This window comes from Felis catus, chromosome B4 (assembly GCF_018350175.1).
Source record: "Felis catus isolate Fca126 chromosome B4, F.catus_Fca126_mat1.0, whole genome shotgun sequence".
Classification (NCBI taxonomy): Eukaryota; Metazoa; Chordata; class Mammalia; order Carnivora; family Felidae; genus Felis; species Felis catus.
Window position 1 is genome coordinate 46,683,614 of NC_058374.1, and position 22,098 is coordinate 46,705,711.

Sequence of the window (22,098 nt, forward strand, 5' to 3'; positions counted from 1 at the left end):
ACATTGTCGTAAATATTGTTTGTGCCTTCTTGAAAATATCTTTAGGGTCATAAGTAGGTCTGATAGGATCCCAATAGTAAATTTCAGGTTGCATTTTGTTTTTTATTTTTCTTAGAAATGGAGAAGAGGGGCACCTGGGTGGCTCGGTCGGTTAAGCGTCCGACTTCGGCTCAGGTCATGATCTCACGGTCTGTGAGTTCGAGCCCCGCGTTGGGCTCTGTGCTGACCGCTCAGAGCCTGGAGCCTGTTTCGGATTCTGTGTCTCCCTCTCTCTCTGCCCCTCCCCTGTTCATGCTCTGTCTCTCTCTGTCTCAAAAATAAATAAACGTTAAAAAAAAAAAAAGAAATGGAGAAGATTGGGACGCCTGGGTGGCTCAGTCAATTAAGCGTCCAACTCTGCATTTCGGCTCAAGTCATGATCTCATGGTTCTTGAGTTCAAACCCCATGTCAGCCTCTGCGCTGACAGTGTGGGGGCTGTTTGGGACTCTCTCTCTCTCTCTCTCTCCTTCTCTCTCTTCCCTCCCCCTTCTTCTCAAAATAAATAAATAAACTTAAAAAAAAAAAAAGAAATGGAGAAGATTGAAGCAAAATTTGGTGCAGTTAAGGCTATTCATAAAACAAGAGGGAGTTCCCCGGCTGCTCTCCTGGAATCTCCAGGTATCAAAGCCATGCTTCCTCCTGGATAACCCAGGAGTCATTGTTCCTTAAGAATGCAAGATCCAGAAAAGGAGCCCTGTCAAATTTCCATTCAGCAAACAACTCTAGGTTTACCAAAGCTTATGCCAGAAACAGTAACGTCAAAAATGAACTTTGATGGAAGAAAGCTGTTAAAAAAAAAAAAAAAAAAGGCATTGAGCTTTCAATGCAGGTTGAGTTTTTTTATTTACTCCATTACATGTGTCATGGTAAGTTTACACTTCTACGGGTCTGAGTCAATAGAGTAAAATGTGCCTGTCTTATGTGTGTCTGTTGGGTAAGCCCTCAGGAGAATTGTGAAAGAAGGTACCTTGGTCAGTTCTTCATTCTTTATCGCTCTCCTATGTCCACTGCCCTAACCCTCATTAGCCATTTGCTGCTTTTTAAATGCTCAAACCCGTGCCATGGCAATCAGATCTACCCAGATCTCTTCCCCTCTTAGGACACCTATCCTTCAAAAGCACAGATTCCTCTTTTCCCCCACACCTCAATCCCATGTGAAACTAATCTTTAGGCAGCAAATAAGAGGGAAGATAAAGAGGTACATTCGCACTAAAGTGTAAGGGACTAATAGTGATGCTTAGCAAGCCATCTCTTACAAAGAGCAGTTCAGCTTTAAACAGTTGCTTGCTGGCCAAATAATTATCATATTTCTTCAAATAAGGACACACTTGATTCTTTCCTGCTGGGTAAGGTATACTTTTGGCTTAGGAATAGCAACGGTATTTAAGTAGAAATGGAGGGTAGGGCATATTAAGAAAAGCTGTTGTTTTGAGAGAAGTTCTCTATGTTGGTGAAGGGGAAGAGGTAAGGGAAAGTTTGAACATGGAAGGTTTTGGTTCCGTGAGCTCCGATTTCTCTTCCTTATTTTTATGCTGATTAGGCCTTTTTTTCCTTCCTTTTCAGCAGACTGTTTTAGTCCTTCTTGGCCTTATTTATTTATTTTGCTCCTGCTGACAAGCTGCAGGCTGAATTATGCGCTCACTCTTAAAATGTTCCTTTAGGTTCTTGCCTCTGAGCTTTCTAGCCAATGTGAAGAGTAAATAGGTACTGTGCTGTATGCAAATGTAGACATATTTGTCCGTGTAGGCCAAAGGAGGGGAGGCATTTTGCAAAATGCCTTAAGAACAGAAACCAACTTCTGAGTTGGAATACTTTATAGCCTCATGAAAATAAGCTCAACTTTTCAGAAGCAAAAAGTACAGAGGAATCCTTATCTATAAAATAAATTGGAAAAAAACCACACACAAAACAAAACATGACTAATACTTCGGCAGTGAGTTCACCTCAAGCATTTCATGAATTTCACATGACCCACCCACTTTTTCTCTGTACCTCTGAAGATTACCATATCAGCAGCAATAATACTCTGTTGTTCAAGTGCCAGATTTACATATCAACGTAGCCATGGCATTCCTGAATGTAGAATATTGTACTGTTCCCGTTGTTTGTGGTTTCTATAATAAGGTTAATTTTTGTTCCCTTGCCCTCCTCACTTAATCTCATGCCACCCCCTACCTCTCTTCAATCAGTGGTTTGTTTTTTCCTTTGAATGAATAGTGATCCTCCTGTCCTCTCTCAGCCCGTGTCATAATTGGAGCTACCCACAAATTCACTGTACAACCACGCTGCATTTTAAAATCTTTATCATTCGGCCACAGATGATCAACTCTTTGAAAAGACAAGCCAGGGACAGAGAAGTCACAATGGGTCACTTCTGGGCTGACTCTGGGATACCTTCTTCCCCACACGTATGGTGTGTGTTAAGGTGGGTCAGAAGTTACCATGGTAGATTTCATGGCCACCTTCGTTTCTTTCTTGATAGCCTTTGTTTTTAATTATTGCTGTTTCTAGATTGGAGATGGGTCCAGCAAAAATCGCCATGCCAGAACTGAATCAAACAATTTTCATTCCCAGTGAAACTTTGGAAAGGGCTGGATAATTTTTAAATTCTTAGACTCGTGTGTCAAACTTAGTGGGAAGCCAGCTGGAGCCTAACAAGTTATTTTAATGAGCTTCCTTTCTCTCTGATGTTCCCCAGGGGATATGTGCCAAGCAGACCCATGTGGCTCAGGGAGTAACTTGATCGTCTTGGCTCTGTTTAGACACCTGTGCTCTTTTAGCCTAGTGGTAAGGGGAACAGGGGAGAGAGAGATGAGGGCATGGAAGGCATGCACACTTAGTGGCAGTGGGTGTGTGCCATGCTGCTTAGGAACTCACTGCAAGAAACTCCACAGCAGCAGAGGCTTGATGCATCATAGGCCAACAGTGCCTCTATGTGGGGTGTCTGGGAGTATATGAAATGTGCTTGTGTGTGTGTTGGGGAGGGAGGAGTGTGGAGGGGAGGGAAGAGAAAATTATATGCATTTTTAGAAGGAATTGCATGCCTCAGAAGTTCCTTCTGAGAAGGCAAGATAGGAAGAAAAGATTGAAAACCACGAATACAAAGCAGGCCCAGCACCCTGAGAAAAGATTCTTCCTCTAAGCTTCGTTCTGCTCCTTCAAAAATAAAAAAATGCATTTGCTGTGTTCACTTTACTTTTTCCAGGGGTCGGTCTGACGCTCGGGGCTCCCTACCCCCTCCGAACAATTGAGCACATGGATATTAAACTTGGTCTGTATGATTTTCACTGGATGCCTTGTTTGGTGATTGTTCAGAGTCCCTTATACGTGTGAATTTCTCCTTCTTGGATTATAAAGTCCTTGAGGATTTATACTTATAAAAACTAATACTCTCTTGTTCTCCCTCCCCTCTTCATTACCAATTCTGGGTACTTTCAGCAAATGTTTAACATATGACTACACAATACTTCTCCTTGACGAATTTCTTTCCTTTACAAAGTCTTATTTTATGATGTGATTAAGATTTATTTTTATAAATTAAATTAAAAAAAATTAAAGTAGTTCCACACCTTCTAAAGTGAGCCTATTTATAATTCTTAAACTTAAATTTCTACTTTAATTGTATAATATTTCAAATGTACAGAAATATAAAGACAAAAATACAACACACACTCCACTTCCAGAGTTAACACATTTGCTTCATCTCTTTAAAAGTTAAATGTAGGGGCGCCTGGGTGGCTCAGTCGGTTGAGCATCCGACTTTGGCTCAGGTCATGATCTCACAGTCTGTGAGTTCAAGCCCCGCATCAGGCTCTGTGCTGACAGCTCAGAGCATGGAGCCTGCCTCAGATTCTGTGTCTCCCTCTCTCTCTGCCCCTCCCCTGCTCATGCTCTGTCTCAAAAATAAATAAAAATATTTAAAAATAAATAAATAAATAAATAAATAAATAAATAAATAAATAAATAAAAGTTAAATATAGGGGCGCCTGGGTGGCTCAGTCGGTTGAGCGTCTGACTTCAGCTCAGAAGTCATGATCTTGCCGTGCATGAGTTTGAGCCCCACAATCGGGCTCACTGCTATCAGCCTGTCAGCTCAACCCGCTTCAGATCCTCTGTCCCCCGCTCTCTGCCCCTCCCCCACTTGCTTCTCCCCAAAATAAACATTTTTTTTTAAAAATTTAAATATACAACTAACCACTCCCCATCCCAAACCCTTCCCTCCCCCTTCCTAGAGAAAATCACTCTCCTGAAGCTGGTGTAAAGACTTTCCTGTATGTTTATAGATTTCCACTGCATGGTTCAAAAGGTCCTAGTCTTCCTTCCTGAGGGGCTGGCAATGGGATCTGCAAACCGCTCATACACAGCCTCTCTGTAAGGACAGGGTGGATAAGTGCCATTACAGAGGACTGGACGCACTTTTGTCAGCCAGGATGCAGGAAGAGAGAGTGGTGGAGGGTTAACCCAGGGAAAAGCAGTTTCACCTCAAAGAAGAGGACTTAGTGACAAGGGCAGAGCTAGGGAAGCAGAACTGAGGCCAGGCTGGGCACAGTAGAGGAAGCTAGAAAGGGGTAGAAAGCAGCCCCTGGAGCAGAACAGAAGGGGTATTAGGTGAGGCAGAGGAGGAGAGCCTGTATGAGCACAGACTTTTGCTCCCATGATCATCAGAAAGGAAGTGGCTAGATGTCTCTGAGACCTCCAGGAATGCAGCTTGGGGGTTACAGGAGCACCTCTGGGGGGCCCTACTGGTGAAACCCCAGCATGACAGACCCATTACCAACGGCATGACCTGGCTCTGTGGCTTTTATTTGGAGGAACTGACCTGCTTTAGTTCCTCTGAAGCATTATATAGATCCGTCAGAGATGACTCAACTTTCCTGTTACAGGCATACCTCAGAGATAGTGTGGGTTCAGTTCTCAGACCACTACAATAAAGCGAGTCAAATGAATTTGTTGGGCTCCCAGGGCTTGTGAAAGTTATGTTTACACTATATTGCAGTCTATGAAGTGTGCAATAACATGGGGTCTAAAAAAAAGTGTACATACCTTAATGAAAAGGTACTTTATTGCTAAAAAATGCTAACCATCATCTGAGCTTTCAAGCAAGTTGTAATCACTAATCACATTGCCATGACAAACATAATAATAAGGAAAAAGCTTGAAATATTATGAGAAGTACTAAAATGTGACACAGAGACACAAAGGGAGAAAGTGCTGTGGGGAAAATGGCATCAACAGAGTTGCTCAAGGAGCATTGCCACAAACATTCAATTTGTAAAAAGCGCACTAAAATGAAGTGCAGTAAAACAAGGGATGCCTATATTATTCTTCCTCAATTTGGAGTTAAAAAATAAAACAGGGGTGCCTTGGTGGCTCCATCGGTTGAGCGTCCCACTTCAGCTCAGGTCATGATCTTGCAGTATGAGTTTGAGCCCCATGTCAGACTCTGCATGGACAGGGTGGAGTCGGCTTGAGATTCTTGCTCCCTCTCTGCCCCTCCCCACCTCTGCACACGCTTTCTCTCTCTCAATAAACTTAAAAAAAGGAAGATAAAATAGAAGTCACTCAGTTAAATTTGATTTTCAGATAAACAATAAATACTTTTTTTTAAGTAAAAGTGTGTCTTAAATATTTTATGGGACATACTTATACTAAAAAGGTACTTGTTTATCCTAAAATCAAGTGTGAGTGTTCTGTATATTTATTGCTAAATCTAGGAACTCTACCTCAGTTGAATTTTGGGATTTAAGGGTCTTTGAAAGGACTCGGTCAATGAGTTCTCCAGAATAACGTTAATGAACGTTAATGAATTTGTGAAGTTCTCAATGGTTTAAGCTAAAACAACAAAAAGCTCACTAACTTTATTAAATCAGAAGGATACAAAGACATTCTTATTTTTTTGATGGTTTTATTGAGCTATAACTCACATACTTAAAAATTCACTCATTTAAGGGGCAGAACCTGGTATCAAGAGTCCCATGCTCTACCAACCAAGCCAGCCAGGCACCCTTAATTTTAGAACATTGCCATCACCTAAAAAAAGAAAACCAGTGCCTATTAACAATCTCCCCCATACATGCCCCCACCTCCCTGCTGTTCCTAACCCTGGCCAGTCAACTGCTTGGTTTGTTTCCTTTAATGTACCTACTTAGACCTTCCATCAGAAATGGAATCTACAATATGTAGGCTTTCACTTAGCCTATTTTCAAGGCTCCTGCACACTGCAGCATGTATCAGTCCTTCATTCCTTTTTATGGTCTTCTAACATTCCTTTGAACATATATACCACAGTCAGTTGTCCTGTCCATTCATACAATGATGGGACATTTGGGTTGTTTCCACTTGTTCGCTATTATGAATAATGCTTGTAGGATACAACATTGGTGTACACGTTTTCACGCAGAGGTATGTTTTCATTTGTCTGGAATTGTTGGCCATATGGTAACTCTATGTCTAATATTATGAGGAACTGCAAATTGTTTCCCAAAGCAACAATTTTTTGTTTTTGTTTTAATAAAGAACCTTGAGGGTTTCCTCGGTATCCCTAAAGAGGGCCCTCTCCCAATGCTCCTCCTTCAGGGGCGCCTCTTCAGGGCCTCAAACTCGCGCCACCGGTGCCCACAGCTCTGGAAGTCCAAAAGAGCACACTGTTGGAAACGTAGTCTGATCTCCTGGCTAGCCCCTCCTCCGCCGCGTTCAGAAGCAAGAGGAAAACAGACGCCTTGCTGAGGCTATGTGGACATTGTAGTTTTCTTCCTAGTCAGCCTTGCAGACGGTGCGTTAGGGAAAACTACAATCCCCAGAATGCCGCCGACTACGGCAACTGACGAGGCCATTCCGCGTGCAGTACTCCCGCCCACCCTCCCGTCTGGGCGGCTCTCCAGGGAGTCTGTAAACACACCCAGAGACTGTCATGGAGGGGGAGGAGGAGGCGGCGGCGGCAAAGGGAGGCGTTTTGGGCCGCCTCCAGGGTCCGCTCTGTCATTCCTGAACTGGTCCCTCGTCCCCGTGACTGTGGCCTCAGGGAAGCGAACTGTTAGGCGAGAGGAGGAGACAGTCAGAACCATATCCCCTTCTTCCCCCGGGGCGGGGGCCGGGCCCGGCCAGGCCGGCTGAGCCGGGAGAGGGGAGGGGGAGGGAGCGCCTGGCCAGGCCGGCCTGTCCGCCGAGATGGATGACAGTAAGGTAAGTCCTGTGGTTTGCACGCGCAGCTGCTGCCGCCGCCGCCGCCGCCGCCTGCTTGTCGCTAAGTGCTAGACTCGCCGCTGAACCTCAGCTTGGTAGCCTCGCCAACACCCGGGAAACACCTGCCTTAGACATCCCTGCGCCTCCAGTTGTTACCCCCTGTACCCAGCCAGAAATTCAGGGAACAGGGGGCTGTGTTTTTCCAGAAAGGGCCTGCTCCTCTGGAAATTTTTCACTCCCCGGACAAGCCTGTTTGTCAGCTTTTCCAGGTAGCGCAAACCCTAGTCCTTGACTTGCCTAGCGAGATAAGTGAAGAAACTACCGTGTTTTCTCTTTTTGCCTTCCCCGGCCCTCTCCCACACTTTCTCCGGTGTGGAGACCTTAATTAGGGCACCCTGAACCAGCCCTATTCCCCTTGAAGGTTCCCCTTTCTTCTCTCAGGCTCCCTTACTCAATGCCCCATTCATATAATCAGTTCACTCCCCCTATGAGCTATTTTCCTGTGGTTGGTTGGAACACTCTGCGAAGCTCCTGTTGCTATTCGTCCAGAATCTAACCTCCTCTAGAAAGCCTTCTCTAGGAAAAGTAGTGAATTCCTTCTTGGTAATGTATCTTAATATTCCACTTCCATCCGTCTTTTGCCATTAAAAAAAAAAAAAATCACTTATCCCTATGATTCTAGCAGGCATTATTCATAATTGGGTAATTCACATAGTTTATGTATACCCTGTCTTTCTATCCACATTAGTGTTGTCCAGTTTTATTTCATGAAGATATAGGGATGGTCAGCTCATTACTCATCAGCTTACTGATGTTCTGGCATGTTTAAGAAATTGGACTTTTTTTTTTTTTAAGGACTCAGACTGCTAGACTTTGCCAGCCTTTGAAGTAGAAGTTACTCCTTCTCTTTGCCTTTCAGAGCTCCTACTTTCCACAGGCTCTGGCATACTGCTCGTGCTAGCTTTTTCCTTTGTTTGGGTGCTCTTGTCCCCCTCCACTTAACCAGTAACACTTTGCTGCGGTCACATTTTTGTTTCACCCATCCTTAGAATGAAAACACCTCTCGCTTCTCTGTGCTGTTTGTGTTAGTCTACATTATCGCCTCTTCCCGTTCTTGCAGAAGGCTCTGAGAAAAGTGATAAATGAAGGGAAAGCCCACTGCAGTACTCTGAAATTGAGACTCACCTAGAGAAACAGTTTGCTTGTGAAGTAGCAAACCCTAATAGGAAGTGGTATTTCCAAGACAGAAAGAGGGAGTTCTGAAAGTTTTCCAGGAACATTAGAAAATGATTTTCCATAAAAGTCTTGCTAGCTTGACTGTTCAGTATTGGTTTGAAAGTAAATCTGAATACCGTATCCCTTCTCTTTTGTAGAAAATAATGTCACAGCTCTTTAAGGATGCTAAAATAACATTGTTCTTTAATTTCCTTAATTTGAGGCTCTCACAGTATATTCTACATAATTTTTAGTTTACTTTTCAGACCTTTGAAACATTTGATAACTTTCCCAAAGTCGTTGGTAATCTCAATTAATTAAGTCCCAAGAAAAATACATTGGATTTTGAGTTGACTTGCCTATAAAATCACAAAGGAGTTATTTCTAAAACTAGCAAACTGTGGTGGAGGGTATAAAATTGTATTGTTTTCCCTAAAAGAGTGAAGTTAAATTTGGGGGGTAGACTATCCATAATTTATTTCCTATAGGGTTCACAGGGAAGCAAAACGAACTCAGTTCTCATTCTTTTTAATTGATTGTTTTTATGAGAGTATTTAGAAACCAGCAATTTCTTAAATCTTTAATGATCATGCAGAAGGAAATCCCTTCAGAGGTCTCCGGATGGATAGTGCCTCTGTCAATACACTACTTTCACTTTGAGTACATATCGTAGTTGTGGATGAGTAATATTTAAATGCCATGTACAGCAAGACTGGACCGCTCTTCCAGCAGTCAGGCAGTATGAAACAGCCCTTGAACAAGTCTTTGGCAGCTCCCAGGCCTGCCTTTCTCTGTGCTCTAGTTGTTACAGTCCTGCAAAATTGTATTTTCCTCCTAGCATATACATGTACTTACACACAAAACACATTTCCCCTCACATTATGTTTAAGTGATGGAGTCTCAGGTTCCCTTTTTTCCTGTATAAGGGAAGGTGAGAGTTGGGGCCTGGAATTGTGGTGACAGGAGGGCAGAAAGGATGACAGACTGGCCAACAGCAAGGCCAGGGGAACGGGAAGAGGATGAAGTGGGCAGGAGCTGCAGTTCTAGAGAGACAGTATTTGAATGAGCAGGTCAGGAGAAGACGATGATGATGTGAGGACCTCCCTTTAAAAAGATTCTGTATTCTGAGTTGTTTTCATCAGTGGCAACGAGTGAGTGTGCCAGGAGCTCTCCACATTCTGCCGTCCAGCTTTCTGGAGTCAGAGTAGGACAGATTTGAATGGGAGTGCAACTTTGCCTTTCAACCGACTAGCAGTGTGCCTGACACAGCATAGAGTACTTGTTAATAGTGACTGAAGGAAGTGGGAACAGAATGTCATTAAGGAGATTACCCTGACGTACCTGGGCTTTGTTAATCCATGTGCTCTATTGAGCCAACCACCCAGAGTATACAGACAATGGCAAATAGCAAAAAGAAAGCGAGAGATAGATTGGGCATCTAAAAGTGGGGGCTTGGGAAAGTGTTAAGTAGCGGAGATCGAACACTGACTGAGTAGATCTCTACTAAGCTAGTTGGGAAGGAAAAATCTTGGCTAATTGACCTTTCTGAGCTTCCATTTTATCTGTTAAATGGCCAATACCTTTTTCACAGGCTTTGCTGAGGATTAGAGGTACTACATTATCATAAAGCATTGAATACAGAGTCTGACATATAGTAAGCACAAAAAATGTTATTACCAAGGAGTGACTTCCTTGGTAGTTGACATAGTGCAGTGCAGTAGGTAGGTACCTGAGATGCTCATTTTAGCAATTCTTAATTGCACGCTGTTGCATAACATTTGGAGCCATGTTTATATTTATACCTACACTACCCTTTGCTCCTGACTATGCCCCCAATGGGACAGGGCAATGGGATGGGGCTTGAAATGAACTTAAACTCTGCATTTAACTGTCAGATTGTGAGAAAGATAGTCTCCTGAGCCCACCTGCATGTCTACTAGTAAAAAGTGCTTGTTTTTATGAAAGCTTCCTCCTGATCTGCTGCATTCAATTACAAAGAAAATTAACGTATGTTATTTTCAGAGGCTTTGATCATAGAAGGTTCTTACTTTTTATTTTACATTTGACTTCTATGTTTATTGAATGAATGACTAATATAAATTGAAATATCCTAGACTAGATATGTTCCTGCCTCAGACTAAACTGGTAATAGACTACCATATTATATTGCCTGACAGTTTAGGGCACCAAGCTTCAGTTGAGTGACTGACAAGAGAGTGGGTCAGACACTGGCCACAATATGCTAATATGGATACTGTTCTCCTTCGTTCTTCCTGTCTACCTGTATTACACACGATTTTCTAAAAATGAGTTTTCTTACACCTTCCTTACCTCTTAGGTAAGAAGACAAGGTCTTCTGTTCCATTCAGTTCTGAGTAGTGTTGGTTCTCACAAAAATTTTAACTTGGCCGAAGAATCTCTTTGACATTCCTGGACCTGTCCTTTGGCCCCTGAAGTCCCTCCTATTGACCCTTTATCCATCTTTTGCTACAGTTGGAACCACCTTCCTTGAACAGTGCCACAAAACTCAGACATTCTCTGCTTTTCCTTCCGTCCTCTTCATCCGTGCTTTCCACGAGACTAAAACAGAAGAGCCAGCTCATCTACTAAACAAATCTCTGACAGATTTAATGTACCTTCCTTTCCTCTCTAGGCTGCCTGCATATATTTTTTTAAGATTTAAAAAAAATGTTTAAGTTTATTTATTTTGAGAGACAGAGGCAGAGAGAGAAAGAGTGCACGAGCAGGGGAGGGACAGAGAGGGAGAGAGAGAGAATCCCAAGCAGGCTCTGCACTGTCAGCACAGAGCCCCATGTGGGGCTCAAATTCAGGAACCATGAGATCACGACCTGAGCTGAAATCAAGAGTCGGATGCTTAAACAACTGAGCCACCCAGGCACCCCTATACTGCCTGCATATTTTAACTAAGGTACCTCAAAGATGGTTTAACCCTAAGGAGCAATTTTAATACTACAGAAACCAGCTGAAATCTAAGTTTACATATCCTTATTTAGAACAATTCACTCTCCTAAGGTTTTCAGAAAAGTCTGTTTATTCACTAATTCATTAAATATTTGTTGGACACATAATATGTAAAGGCATTGTGCTAGACAGAGACACAAAAGTGATAACGTTTATAACTATTCTTGGAAACTTACATTTCAGTGGGCTAAGCAGACATAAAGAAAAATAATTACAATATAGTGAGGTAAAAAATAAGGGCAATAGAGGTAAAGTGCTTATAGAGCGGTAAGAGTAGATGCCTGTACTAAATAAAGCATATTGCACTGAATAAGTACTATGGTAGAAGTTAGAGCAGGAATTAAAAAATTTTCAGTAAAAGGTCAGATAGTAATTATTTGCTGGCCATGTGGTCTCTGGTGCAATTACTCAGCTCTGCCATTTTAGCACAGAAGTAACCATAGGCAGATTTAATGACTGGGTGTGGCTGTGTTCTAATAAAACTTTATTTATGAAAACAGTCAATAGGCTGGGCTTTGCTTTCCATCAGGGCTGTCGTTTGCTGACTCCTAAGCTAGAGCATAAAGCATAAGTAAAGGTGTAAGCAGAGATAAGGTTGGAAAAATAATCTGGGGCCAGATCATGATATGCCTGGCAAGTTAAGCTAACACATTTTGGTCAGTATTTTTTCAAAATTTGGAATAAAGAAACACCTGCTGACCCAGGATCTTGGGAATAGGGCGTGGGAATCTGAATTTTAATTAGGCTCGCCAGTTGACTGGCTCATATGCTTGCCGAAGTTTGAAAACCAAGGCTATAGATGTTGGGGAGCCATCAAAGGATTTTAAAGCGGAGGTGACAATATCAGAGTTGTGTTTTTAAAGGAAAAAATGCTAATGGCTATATGGAGAATGGATTAGGGTAAAGATGTAGGAACCAGCATAAGACTAGAGGCAGAGGGTCCGATTAGGGAAGAACATGGATTTTGGCATATAACCAAAGACCAGATCTCATTTCTACCACTTTCAAGCTGTTATGATTTTGAACAGATTATTTAATCTGTTCCAAACTGAATTTCTTCACTGGATGGATTAATAAAACTTTAATGAATTATTGTGAGAATTAAATGTAATAACAGTTGACCTTGGGGCACCTGGCTAGCTCAGTTGGTAGAGTATGTGACTCTTGATCCTGGGGCTGTGAGTTGAAGCCCCACCGTTGGGCGTAAAGCTTACTTAAAAAATGAACAGTTGACCCTTAAGCAACATAGGTTTAAACTGCCCAGATCTACTTACACGTGGATTTTTAGAAAATATAGTACTGTAAATATATTTTCTCTTCCTTATGATTTTCTTAACATTTTCTTTTCTCTAGCTTTATTGTAAGGTTACAATATGTAATACATATGACATACAAAATGTGTGTTAATTGACTATGTTATTGAGAAGGTTTCCAGTCAACAGTAGTCTAGTAATAGTTAAGTTTTGCAGGGTAGTGAAAGTTACAGATGGTTTTTTGACTGTTCGGAAGTTGGCACCCATCACCTTTGCATTGTTGAAGAGTCAGCTGTATATATGTGAGCCCATATCAGAAGAACTTAGTACATCACGGGTTCTCAGTAAATGCTAGTCCTTTCTGGCCCCTCATTAGTTTAGCTTGCTCGTAAGAAAGGCCTGAGCTGAAGACCATATTGAGGCTATTGTAATTTGGGTTGTGGTTGATGTAGCATGCATAAAATCCTTCAAGGATGAAGAATGTGGACAGAAGAGAGAGCTAAAAAGACAGAACCCGGACTAGAATGATCAGAAGAGGCTGAGGAACAGAACTCCGTAAAATAAAGAGGGTTAGTGATCCAGGAGAACCAGAAAAAAAGGGGGAAGGCAGTTCTGCCACGTATCTAAGGGAAGAGAAAATTTTAAAGAGGGGACTTTAATATGAGATGCCACAAAAAAAGTCAAACAGCAAAGTGGGGGTTGGGGAGGAGTATCCGTTCTATTTGGAAAATAGGGGATTATTTATGATCCTAGCAAGAGAATTTTCCCTGGAGTGATAGGGTAGAAGCGAAAATGTAGTGGTTGAGAAAGAGGTGGGTGGGGAAGCAAAGACAGTTAGGTATAGACCGCTCCTAGTGAGTCAGTTTGTAACAGTTTCAGGCATTGCTGAAATCTATGTAGTATTATATTTAGCTTCAAACAGGCATAGGTGTTGGGAGAGGAGAGGCAGGAGTTAACTCTCAGTTCAGAGAGGCCTACTTTATCTTCTTTCTCCTTCCGTTGACTAGAAAAACTGGCAGAAAGGTTAGCAGCAGGAAGATGTGATTAGACTTTTGTTTCTGAAGATCTGGTAAATAAAAGGCCTAACCCACAGCTGTGAAGGAAGTTACGGGAGTCTTAACACCAAATGAAAATGCAGCTACCTGTTTTTTCTTTAAAGTGGTAAAGAGCAGTAGCTGGGTACATTCCTATCTATCTTATTTTTCTTTAATCAGTTGGAGATAACTTTTCACTTTACGTTTTAAAAAGAGTGAAGTGAACCCCCTTGCTATTTTTTTGTCTTTAGCTGGGGCTGTTGCTGCCACTTCATGTACATGCAATAATCCTCTTAGACTTACTTAACAGCTTGAAACTTTTATGAGTTGCCTTAAGAATTAGAGCGTTAGGATGTAAATAAGTGCAAAAAGGGTGGTAAAATAGTTAAGAGTTCTTCATTGGTTTTTCAGATTTTATATCCCTTATGAGGGAGCTTTTTTTTTCTTTCTCTTTTTCTTTTTCGTTTTCTTTTTCTCTTTTTTATAGCTTCTGTAAGTTGGCAGTCCTGATAATGACATCGATTTAAGTCAGTTTTGAATAGTCCTAATTTTTCTTTGTATTTATTCATTCAATTATCAGTCTTTTAATAAATGCCTCTTAAATTTAGCCTGTCTCAGGGCTGGATACAGTGGAGATTGGGAAAGCAGAAAACACAGCTTTTGTGCCCAAGCAGCTCACGTTACCTGGAGGAGATAGAACTTAAATCTGTGAGGCCACTTTTAAAAAACAAACAAACAAAAAGTAATATAACATATAAATTCAGTGTGTTCAGTATATGTTCCAGACATTTGGAGAAGAAAAATGACATATGGGAAGACGGTGATTGTCAGGGAGAGCTTCAGAGAAAGAAGGCTAGAGCTGATCCCCTAACCAAAGAAAGCATAACATTTGCCATTCTGGTTGGTAGAGAGGTGGAGGGAACATTTGGAGAAATGGTGATATTGAATAGATGGGAATGGAGGGGATGAGGCAAGGTCCTAAGGAGGCATGACTAGATATGATTCCCCTTTGGGGAATAATGAAAGAGAAGATTGCCTTGGTTAGCAGGAGCCTGGATATAGTGGGCTGACTAGTGGCCCCTGAAAAGAAATATCTGTGTCCTAATCCCTGGATCCTGTGAATATCACCTTATATGGTAAAAGTGAATATTACCTTATGGGGTGGGGGTGGGGGGGGGAGAGTGTGATTAAATTAATGGTTTTGAGAGGAAGAATTTATCCTGGATTATCTGTGTGGGGCCTAAATCCAATGACAGGTGTCCTCATAAGAGTAAGGCTGAGAGAGATTTGGCAGACAGATATGGAGGCGGTGTGACCACAGAGGCAGAGATTGGATTGACGTGGCCACAAATGAGGGCATGCTGATAGTTCTTAGAAGCTGGAAGAGGCAAGGATGGATTCTCCCCTGTGCTCTCCAGAAGTAGTGCCATCCTTCCAGACTCTGGCCTGCAGAACAAACAGAAAGAATACATTTCTATTGCTTTCATCACCACCAAGTTTGCGGTAATTGTTAGAGCAGCCACAGGAAAGTGATATACTGGATATAGTGACCTAGTAAGCAGTGCTGAGTCAGAGGTCTTCTCTTGAGCTGGAGAGTGACATGGCCAAAGGGAGTTTGTTCTTTCTGTAATGATCAGATACTGCGTTTTTACAATGAAGGAAAATACACCAACGTTATTTTAATAAACTGAAAAGAAAGGTTAATTTGGTAGCTCTTTGCAGGATGGATTAACTAGGAAGGTGGGAGTGGAAAAGGAGAGATGGTAGGGAGCCCTACTGAGAACTTATTGTGATAATCTGTGAGTAGAGCTCTGACTAATATAGGCAGTAGGAGGAGAGAAGAAGAGCTAACTCAGATTTTATAAAGGAATAGATTGGCATGACTTCAGTTGGTGGGTATGGAGAGCCACAATAGTAGAGGGAGATTTCAAGGAAGCATAAAATGAGAAAGTTTGTTAGTTAGCCTCCTCACCACCACCCTCCATCAAGTGCCTAATGCCACAGTGAGCTGGAGTAAATGAAAGATATATGGCATTAATAGAGCAGTGCCTATAAAGCACCTGTCAGTTTTCGAGCCTTTGCAGGGCATGATGGGATCAAGTTAATGAGTCCTACCATGAAATCTGGAGGGGAATAGTTATGCTTATGATAGTGAGTTACCTTGTGACAAGTTGCTATGATGCAAATCAGGGGTCTTAGGTCCTAGACCCTGCTCTGACACTGAAATTCTCTGAACTAAAATGTTGCCATCTATAAAACAAAAAGAGATCACTGTGCATATCTGTGTGTGGGTATGTGTGTGTATACATGTATCCTTCTACCACCATCACTCCTGTATATCCTGATATCCTGTCTTTTATTATGTTATTGCTTTTTTCATGTCTTCTGCGTCTTATGAGTCTATATACATTACAGTTTAGGACCCTATGTTCTTATATCAATATTCCTGGAGTTTCACAGAATTTGGGGACATGGCAGGTGTTCAGTAAATGGTTGTTGAATAGAGGAAATAATTTTCCCCTCTTTACCTGAAGAAGATGGCTTTTCCCTCACTGAAATGGTGTGAAATAACATGAGATAACAGGTAGAGTGCCTCACTCAAGGCCTTGTCCATGGTGAGTGCTCTCTTCCTGCATACTCCAGTTTGGCCTTGAGTTTAAGTGTTTGTTGTTAGCTCCTAAAAAGCTAGAAGTAAAATGATCCAAGAATCTTTGGAATAGGGTTTAATCTGGACACTGGAGCCTTCCTAATAAGAACCCCTGGAGAGCATGCAGCTCCTCTTTCTACAAAAGTTAAACCTGTTGACTGGGAAGCCTGTGCCATCCACACTCAGGCCTTTGCAGGCTAAGTTCTATTTTTTCTCTGTAATGGTTAAATTTAGAATTATCAGGAACTCCTTCTTGGCTAGATCCAGTCGTTGTATGTTAATTCTCAGCCTTTTTAAGCTCCAAAATTAGAACCCTTATGCTTGACCCCTCCCCTCTGTAATATTCTTTCTCCTCATAAGCTTGTGTCTCTATGCCACATTGATTCTTCCTTTTCTATTATTCTTTCCGCTTTTTAAGGTTCACGTATTTTTTTAATAACAGCTGTCTTTTTAAGATAATGCCTTTATTGAAAAATAATTCACATACCATAAAATTCATCCTTTTAAAGGGTACAATTCTGTGATTTTTATTAGTACAGTTGACGCTTGAACAACATGGGTTTGAACATGTGGGCTCACTTACATGCAGATTTGTTTTTTATAAATACAGTGCCATGCTATAAATGTATTTTCCTTACGATTTTCTTTTTTTTTAATTAAAAAAAAAGTTTAATGTTTATTTATTTTTTGAGAGAAAGAGAGACCGAGCATGAGTGGGGGAGGGGGAGAGAGAGAGGGAGACACAGAATCTGAAGCAGGCTCCAGGCTCTGAGCTGTCAGCACAGAGCCTGATGCGGGGCTCGAACCTATGAACCTTGAGATCGTGACCTGAGCTGAAGTCAGATGCTTAACCGACTAAGCCATCCTCATGATTTTGTTAATAATATTTTCTTTTCTTTAGCTTACTTTATTGTAATAATACAGTATATGATACATATACAAAATATGTATTAACTATGTTATTAGTAAGGCTTCCAGTTAACAGTAGGCTATTAAGAGTTAGGTTTTGTGTGGAATTGTGACTGCTTGGGGATCAGTGCTCCTAACCCTTGCATTGTTCAAGGGCCAACTGTACATTCACAGAGTTGTGCAATGGTTACTGCTATCTTCCCAGAACATTTTCATTACCTTAAAAAGAAACCCTTGTAAACAAACTGTGGTATATCCATGTAATGTAATATTGGTTTTTTTTTAATTTTTTTTTTAATGTTTATTTTTGAGAAGAGAGAGACAAAGGATGAGCGGGGGAGGAGAGAGAAAGAGGGAGACACAGAATCAGAAACAGGCTCCAGCCTCTGAGCTGTCAGCACAGAGCCCAACATGGGGCTCAGACTCACAGACAGTGAGATCATGACCTGAGCCGAAGTTGGACACCCCACCGACTGAGCCACCCAGGCACCCCAGTAACGTTATTAAGCAATAAAAAGAACTGAACTATTAAACCACAAAAAGGCATGGCGAAACTTACCTGCATATTGCTAAGTGAAAGAGGCCAGTTTAAAAAGGCTGTCTACCATGTGATTCCAACTATATGACATTATGGAAAACACAAAACTATAAAGGTAGTAAAAAGATAAATGGTTGCCAGCATTTTGGAGGAAGGAAGAAGGGGTGGGACATGGGATTTTTAGGGCAGTGAAAATATTCTGTATGATACTTTATTGCAGATACATGATATGTGCATTTGTCAAATCCAGAGAGCCATACAACACAGAGTGATGTAGACTATGGATTTATTCATATCGTTAGTTCATCAGGTATAGTGAATGTACTACACTAATGCAAGATTTTTTTTTTTAATTCAATGTTTATTTTTGAGAGAGGGAGAGGAGGGAATGGGGGAAGGGTGGGGGAGTACTGAGGATCTGAAGCAGGCTCTGTGCTGACAGCAGAGATCCATCCCAATGTGGAACTTGAACTCACAAACCATGAGATCATGAGCTGAGCCGAAGTTGGACACTCAACCAACTGAGCCACCCAGGCACCCCTACAAGATGTTAATAATAGGGGATGCTAGGGGATGCCTGGATGGCTGAGTCAGTTAAGCGTCTGGCTTTGGCTCAGATCATGATTTCACAGTTCATGGTTCGAGCCCCACATAGGATCTGTGCTGACAGCTCTGAGCCTGGATCCTGCTTCAGATTCTGTGTCTCCTTCTCTCTCTGCCCTTCCCCTGCTCATCCTCTGTCTCTGTCTGTCTCTCTGTCTCTCTCAAAAAAATAATGATAGGGGACACTGAGACAGTGGAGAAAGAGGAGATATGTGAGAACTCTCTACTTTCTGCTTAATTTTTTCTAAACCTAAAACAGCTCTGAAAAGCAAACTATGTTAATTTAAAAAAGAACAAAAGAAACACTTTAGAAGTCATTCCTCATTCTCTCCTCCCCTGCCCTAAGCAATTACTAATCTACTTTTTATCTCTTATCGATTTGCCTTTTGTGGACATTTTAGCTCCATGGAATCACACAGTATGAGGCCATTTGTGTTTGGTTTCTTTCACTTGGCATAATGTTTCCAGTGTTCATCTGTGTTGAACCATGTACTTCATTCCTTTTTATGTCTGAATAATGAATGTTCCATTGTATGGACACACCACATTTTGTTATACACTCATCAGTTGATGGACATTTGGGTTGTTTCCACTTTTTTAAAAGCTATCATGAAAAACGGTACTATGAACATGCATTGTACAAATTCTTATGTGGTCATATGTTTTCATCTTTTGGGGGGATATACCTAGGAGCAGAACTGCTGGGTCATATGGTAATTCTAGATTTAATATTTTGGGGAACATGCAAATGGTTTTCCAAAGTGGCTACTATTTTATATTCCCACCAGCAATGTATAAGGGTTCCATTTCTCCACATCTCCACATGTTATTGGCTGTTTTTTATCATATAACCATTCTTGTGGGTATAAAGAGGTATCTCTTGGCCTTGATTCACATTTCCCAAATGACTAATGATGTTGAATGTTTTTCATATGTTTATTGGTCATTTATATGTCTTCTTTCGAGAAATGTCTATTCAAATACTTTGCCTACACTTTAATTGGACAGTTTATCTTTTTGTTGAATTGTAGGTGTTCTTTGTATATTCTGGATACAAATACCTTATCATATGTATGACTTACAATTATTTTCTCCCATTCTATGTGTTGACCTTAATGGTGTTCTTTGAAGCATAAAAAAATTTTTTTTTAATGTTTATTTATTTTTGAGAGACAGAGAGCATGAGTGGGTGAGGGGCAAAGAGAGGGAGACACAGAATCTGAAGCAGGCTCCAGGCTCTGAGCTAACAGCACAGAGCCTGACGTGGGGCATGAACATGCCAACTGTGAAATCATGACCTGAACCAAAGTTGGATGCTTAACCATCTGAGCCACCCAGGCGCCCCTGAAGCACAAAATTTTTAATTTTGAAGTCCAATTTTTTTTGTTGTTGTTGAGTATGCTTGTGGTGTCATATCTAAGAAACTGTGGCCTAATCCAAGGTCACAAGATTTATCTCTATGTTTTCCTTTAAGAGTTATTGTGGCTCTTACATTTAGGCCTTTGTTCTGTTTTGAGTTAATTTTTGTATATGGCATGTTGTAGGAGTCCAACTTAATTCTTTTTGCTTGCAGATATTCAGTTGTCCCAGCACCATTTATTGAAAAGACTCTTCTTTTCCCGTTTCTCTGTTGTTGTGGCACCTTACTGAAAATCAGTTGACCATAAATCTAAGGTTTATTTCCAGATTCTCAATTCTTTTTCATTTGATATGTGTGTCTACCCTTGTGCCAGTACCACATTATCTTGATTATTGTAGCTTTCTAATAAATTTTGAAATCAGTAAGTCAAGCCCTCCACCTTTTTGTTTTTTAAAATTGTTTGGCTATTTGGGGTCCCTCTATTACCATATAATTTTTTAAATTATCTTGTCAATTTATGCAAAAAGGCAGCTGGTATTTTTTAAAGTAATCTCTGCACCCACTATGGGGACCAAACTCATGACCCCAAGATCAAGAGTCAAATGTTCTACCAACTGAACCAGCCAGGCAACCCCAGCTGGGATTTTGTTGAATTTGCAGATCAATTTGGGGGAATATTGTCATCTTAACAATATTAAGTCTTTCAATCCATGAATTTGGAATGTCTTTCTTTTTATTAGATCTTTAGTTTCTTATAATGATGTTTTGTGGTTTTCAGTGCATACGGTTTGCAGGGTTTTTTGTGTTTTTTTTTTTGTTAAATTATTGCTAAGTCATTCTATGAGGCCAATATTATAGCATGTATCAAAACCAGAGATACCATAAGAAAACTATAGACCAATATGTTCTCTGAATATAGATGCAAATACCCTCAATAAAATGCTGTTTCTTTTTTAAATGTTTATTTAGAGAGCAAGCAGGGGAGGGGCAGAGAGAGGAGAGATAATCTCAAGTAGACTCCTCCGCACTGTTTGTATAGAGCCCGACTTGACCTGGGGTTTGATCTCATGAACCGTGAGATCATGATCTGAGCCGAAATCAAGAGTCAGATGCTTAACTGACTGAGCCACTCAGGTGCCCCTAAAACGTTGTTCTAAATGGTATGTTTTTATGCTATTCTCAATTAATGTCTTTATGATTTCATTTCAGATTGTTCATTGTTCAGAGCTAATTTTTGTTTATAGATCTTGTCTCTTGCAACCTTGCTCAACTCATTTATCAGCACTAATAGTTTTTTGTGGATTCCTTAGGATTTTCTACATACAAGATCATACCATCCTCAAGTAAAAGTAGTTTTACTTTTTCCCTTCCAGTATGAATGACTTTTCTTTCTTTTTCTTGCCTAATTGCTGTGGCTAGATCCTCTAATACAATACAGTGTTGAATAGAAGTAATGAGAGAAGGCAAGGTCCTTGTCTTTTTCCTGATCTTTGGGGGGAAAGCTTTCAATATTTTACCTTTAAGTGTGATATTAGCTGTGGGTGTTTCATAGATACCCTTTATCAGGTTGAAGAAGTTCCCTTTATTCAGTTTGTTGAGTGTTTTGGTTTTTTTGGGTTTTTTTTAATCATATGAGGGTGTTAGATTTTGTCAGGTGCTTTTTCTGAGTCTTTTGAGAAGAAAATGTAACTTTGGCCCTTTTTTTCTTTTGAGATGGTCTATTATTACAGTATTTGATTTTTGGGTTGTTACACCTACCTTTATTCCTGTGATAAGTTGCACATAGCTATGGTGTAAATCCTCTTTATATGTTGTTAGATTCAATCTGCTAGCATTTTGTTGAGGATATTTGCATCTATATTCGGAAAACATATTGGTCTGTAGTTTTCTTATGGTATCTTTGGTTTTGATATCAAGCTAACATGTTGTTTTCTCTTCTGTTTTTTGGAAGAGTTTATACAGACTTAGTGTTAATTCTTTAAATGTTTAGTAGAATTCACCAGTGAAGTGACTTGGACTTTTCTTTGTGGGAATTTGTTGTTGTTGTTGTTACTAATTCAATCTCTTTATTTGTTATAGGTCTATTCAGATTTTCTATTTTATCTTGAGTCAGTTTTGCTACTTTGTGTCTTTCTAGAAATTTGTCCATTTCTTCTGGGTTATCTTGTTTTTGGCATATAATTTTTCATAGTATCTCATGTAACCATTTCTATTTCTGTAAAGTTGATAGGGATGATGTCTCTTTCAGTCTTTTTTTTTTTTAACCCAGTCTTTTTAAGTTTATTTATTTTGAGAGAAAGAGTATAAGCACAAGCAGCGGAGGGGAGGAGAAAGG

The 22,098-nt window shown here is 40.6% G+C and overlaps 1 protein-coding gene across 2 annotated transcripts in view; it reads left to right on the plus strand.

The window, feature by feature from the left end:
- The window catches only part of CREBL2 (cAMP responsive element binding protein like 2), a 65,790-nt gene that overhangs the window by 32,244 nt on the left and 11,448 nt on the right, over positions 1–22,098 (plus strand). The window contains exon 1 of one of the 2 annotated variants that reach the window (XM_003988426.6): positions 6,911–7,222. The exons of the other annotated variant lie outside the window; for it this stretch is intronic. Coding sequence (XP_003988475.1) covers positions 7,208–7,222 — 15 coding nt within the window. The 5' untranslated portion in view covers positions 6,911–7,207. Of the gene's footprint in view, positions 1–6,910; positions 7,223–22,098 lie in introns of those variants that run through there. 2 annotated transcript variants of the gene reach the window in all.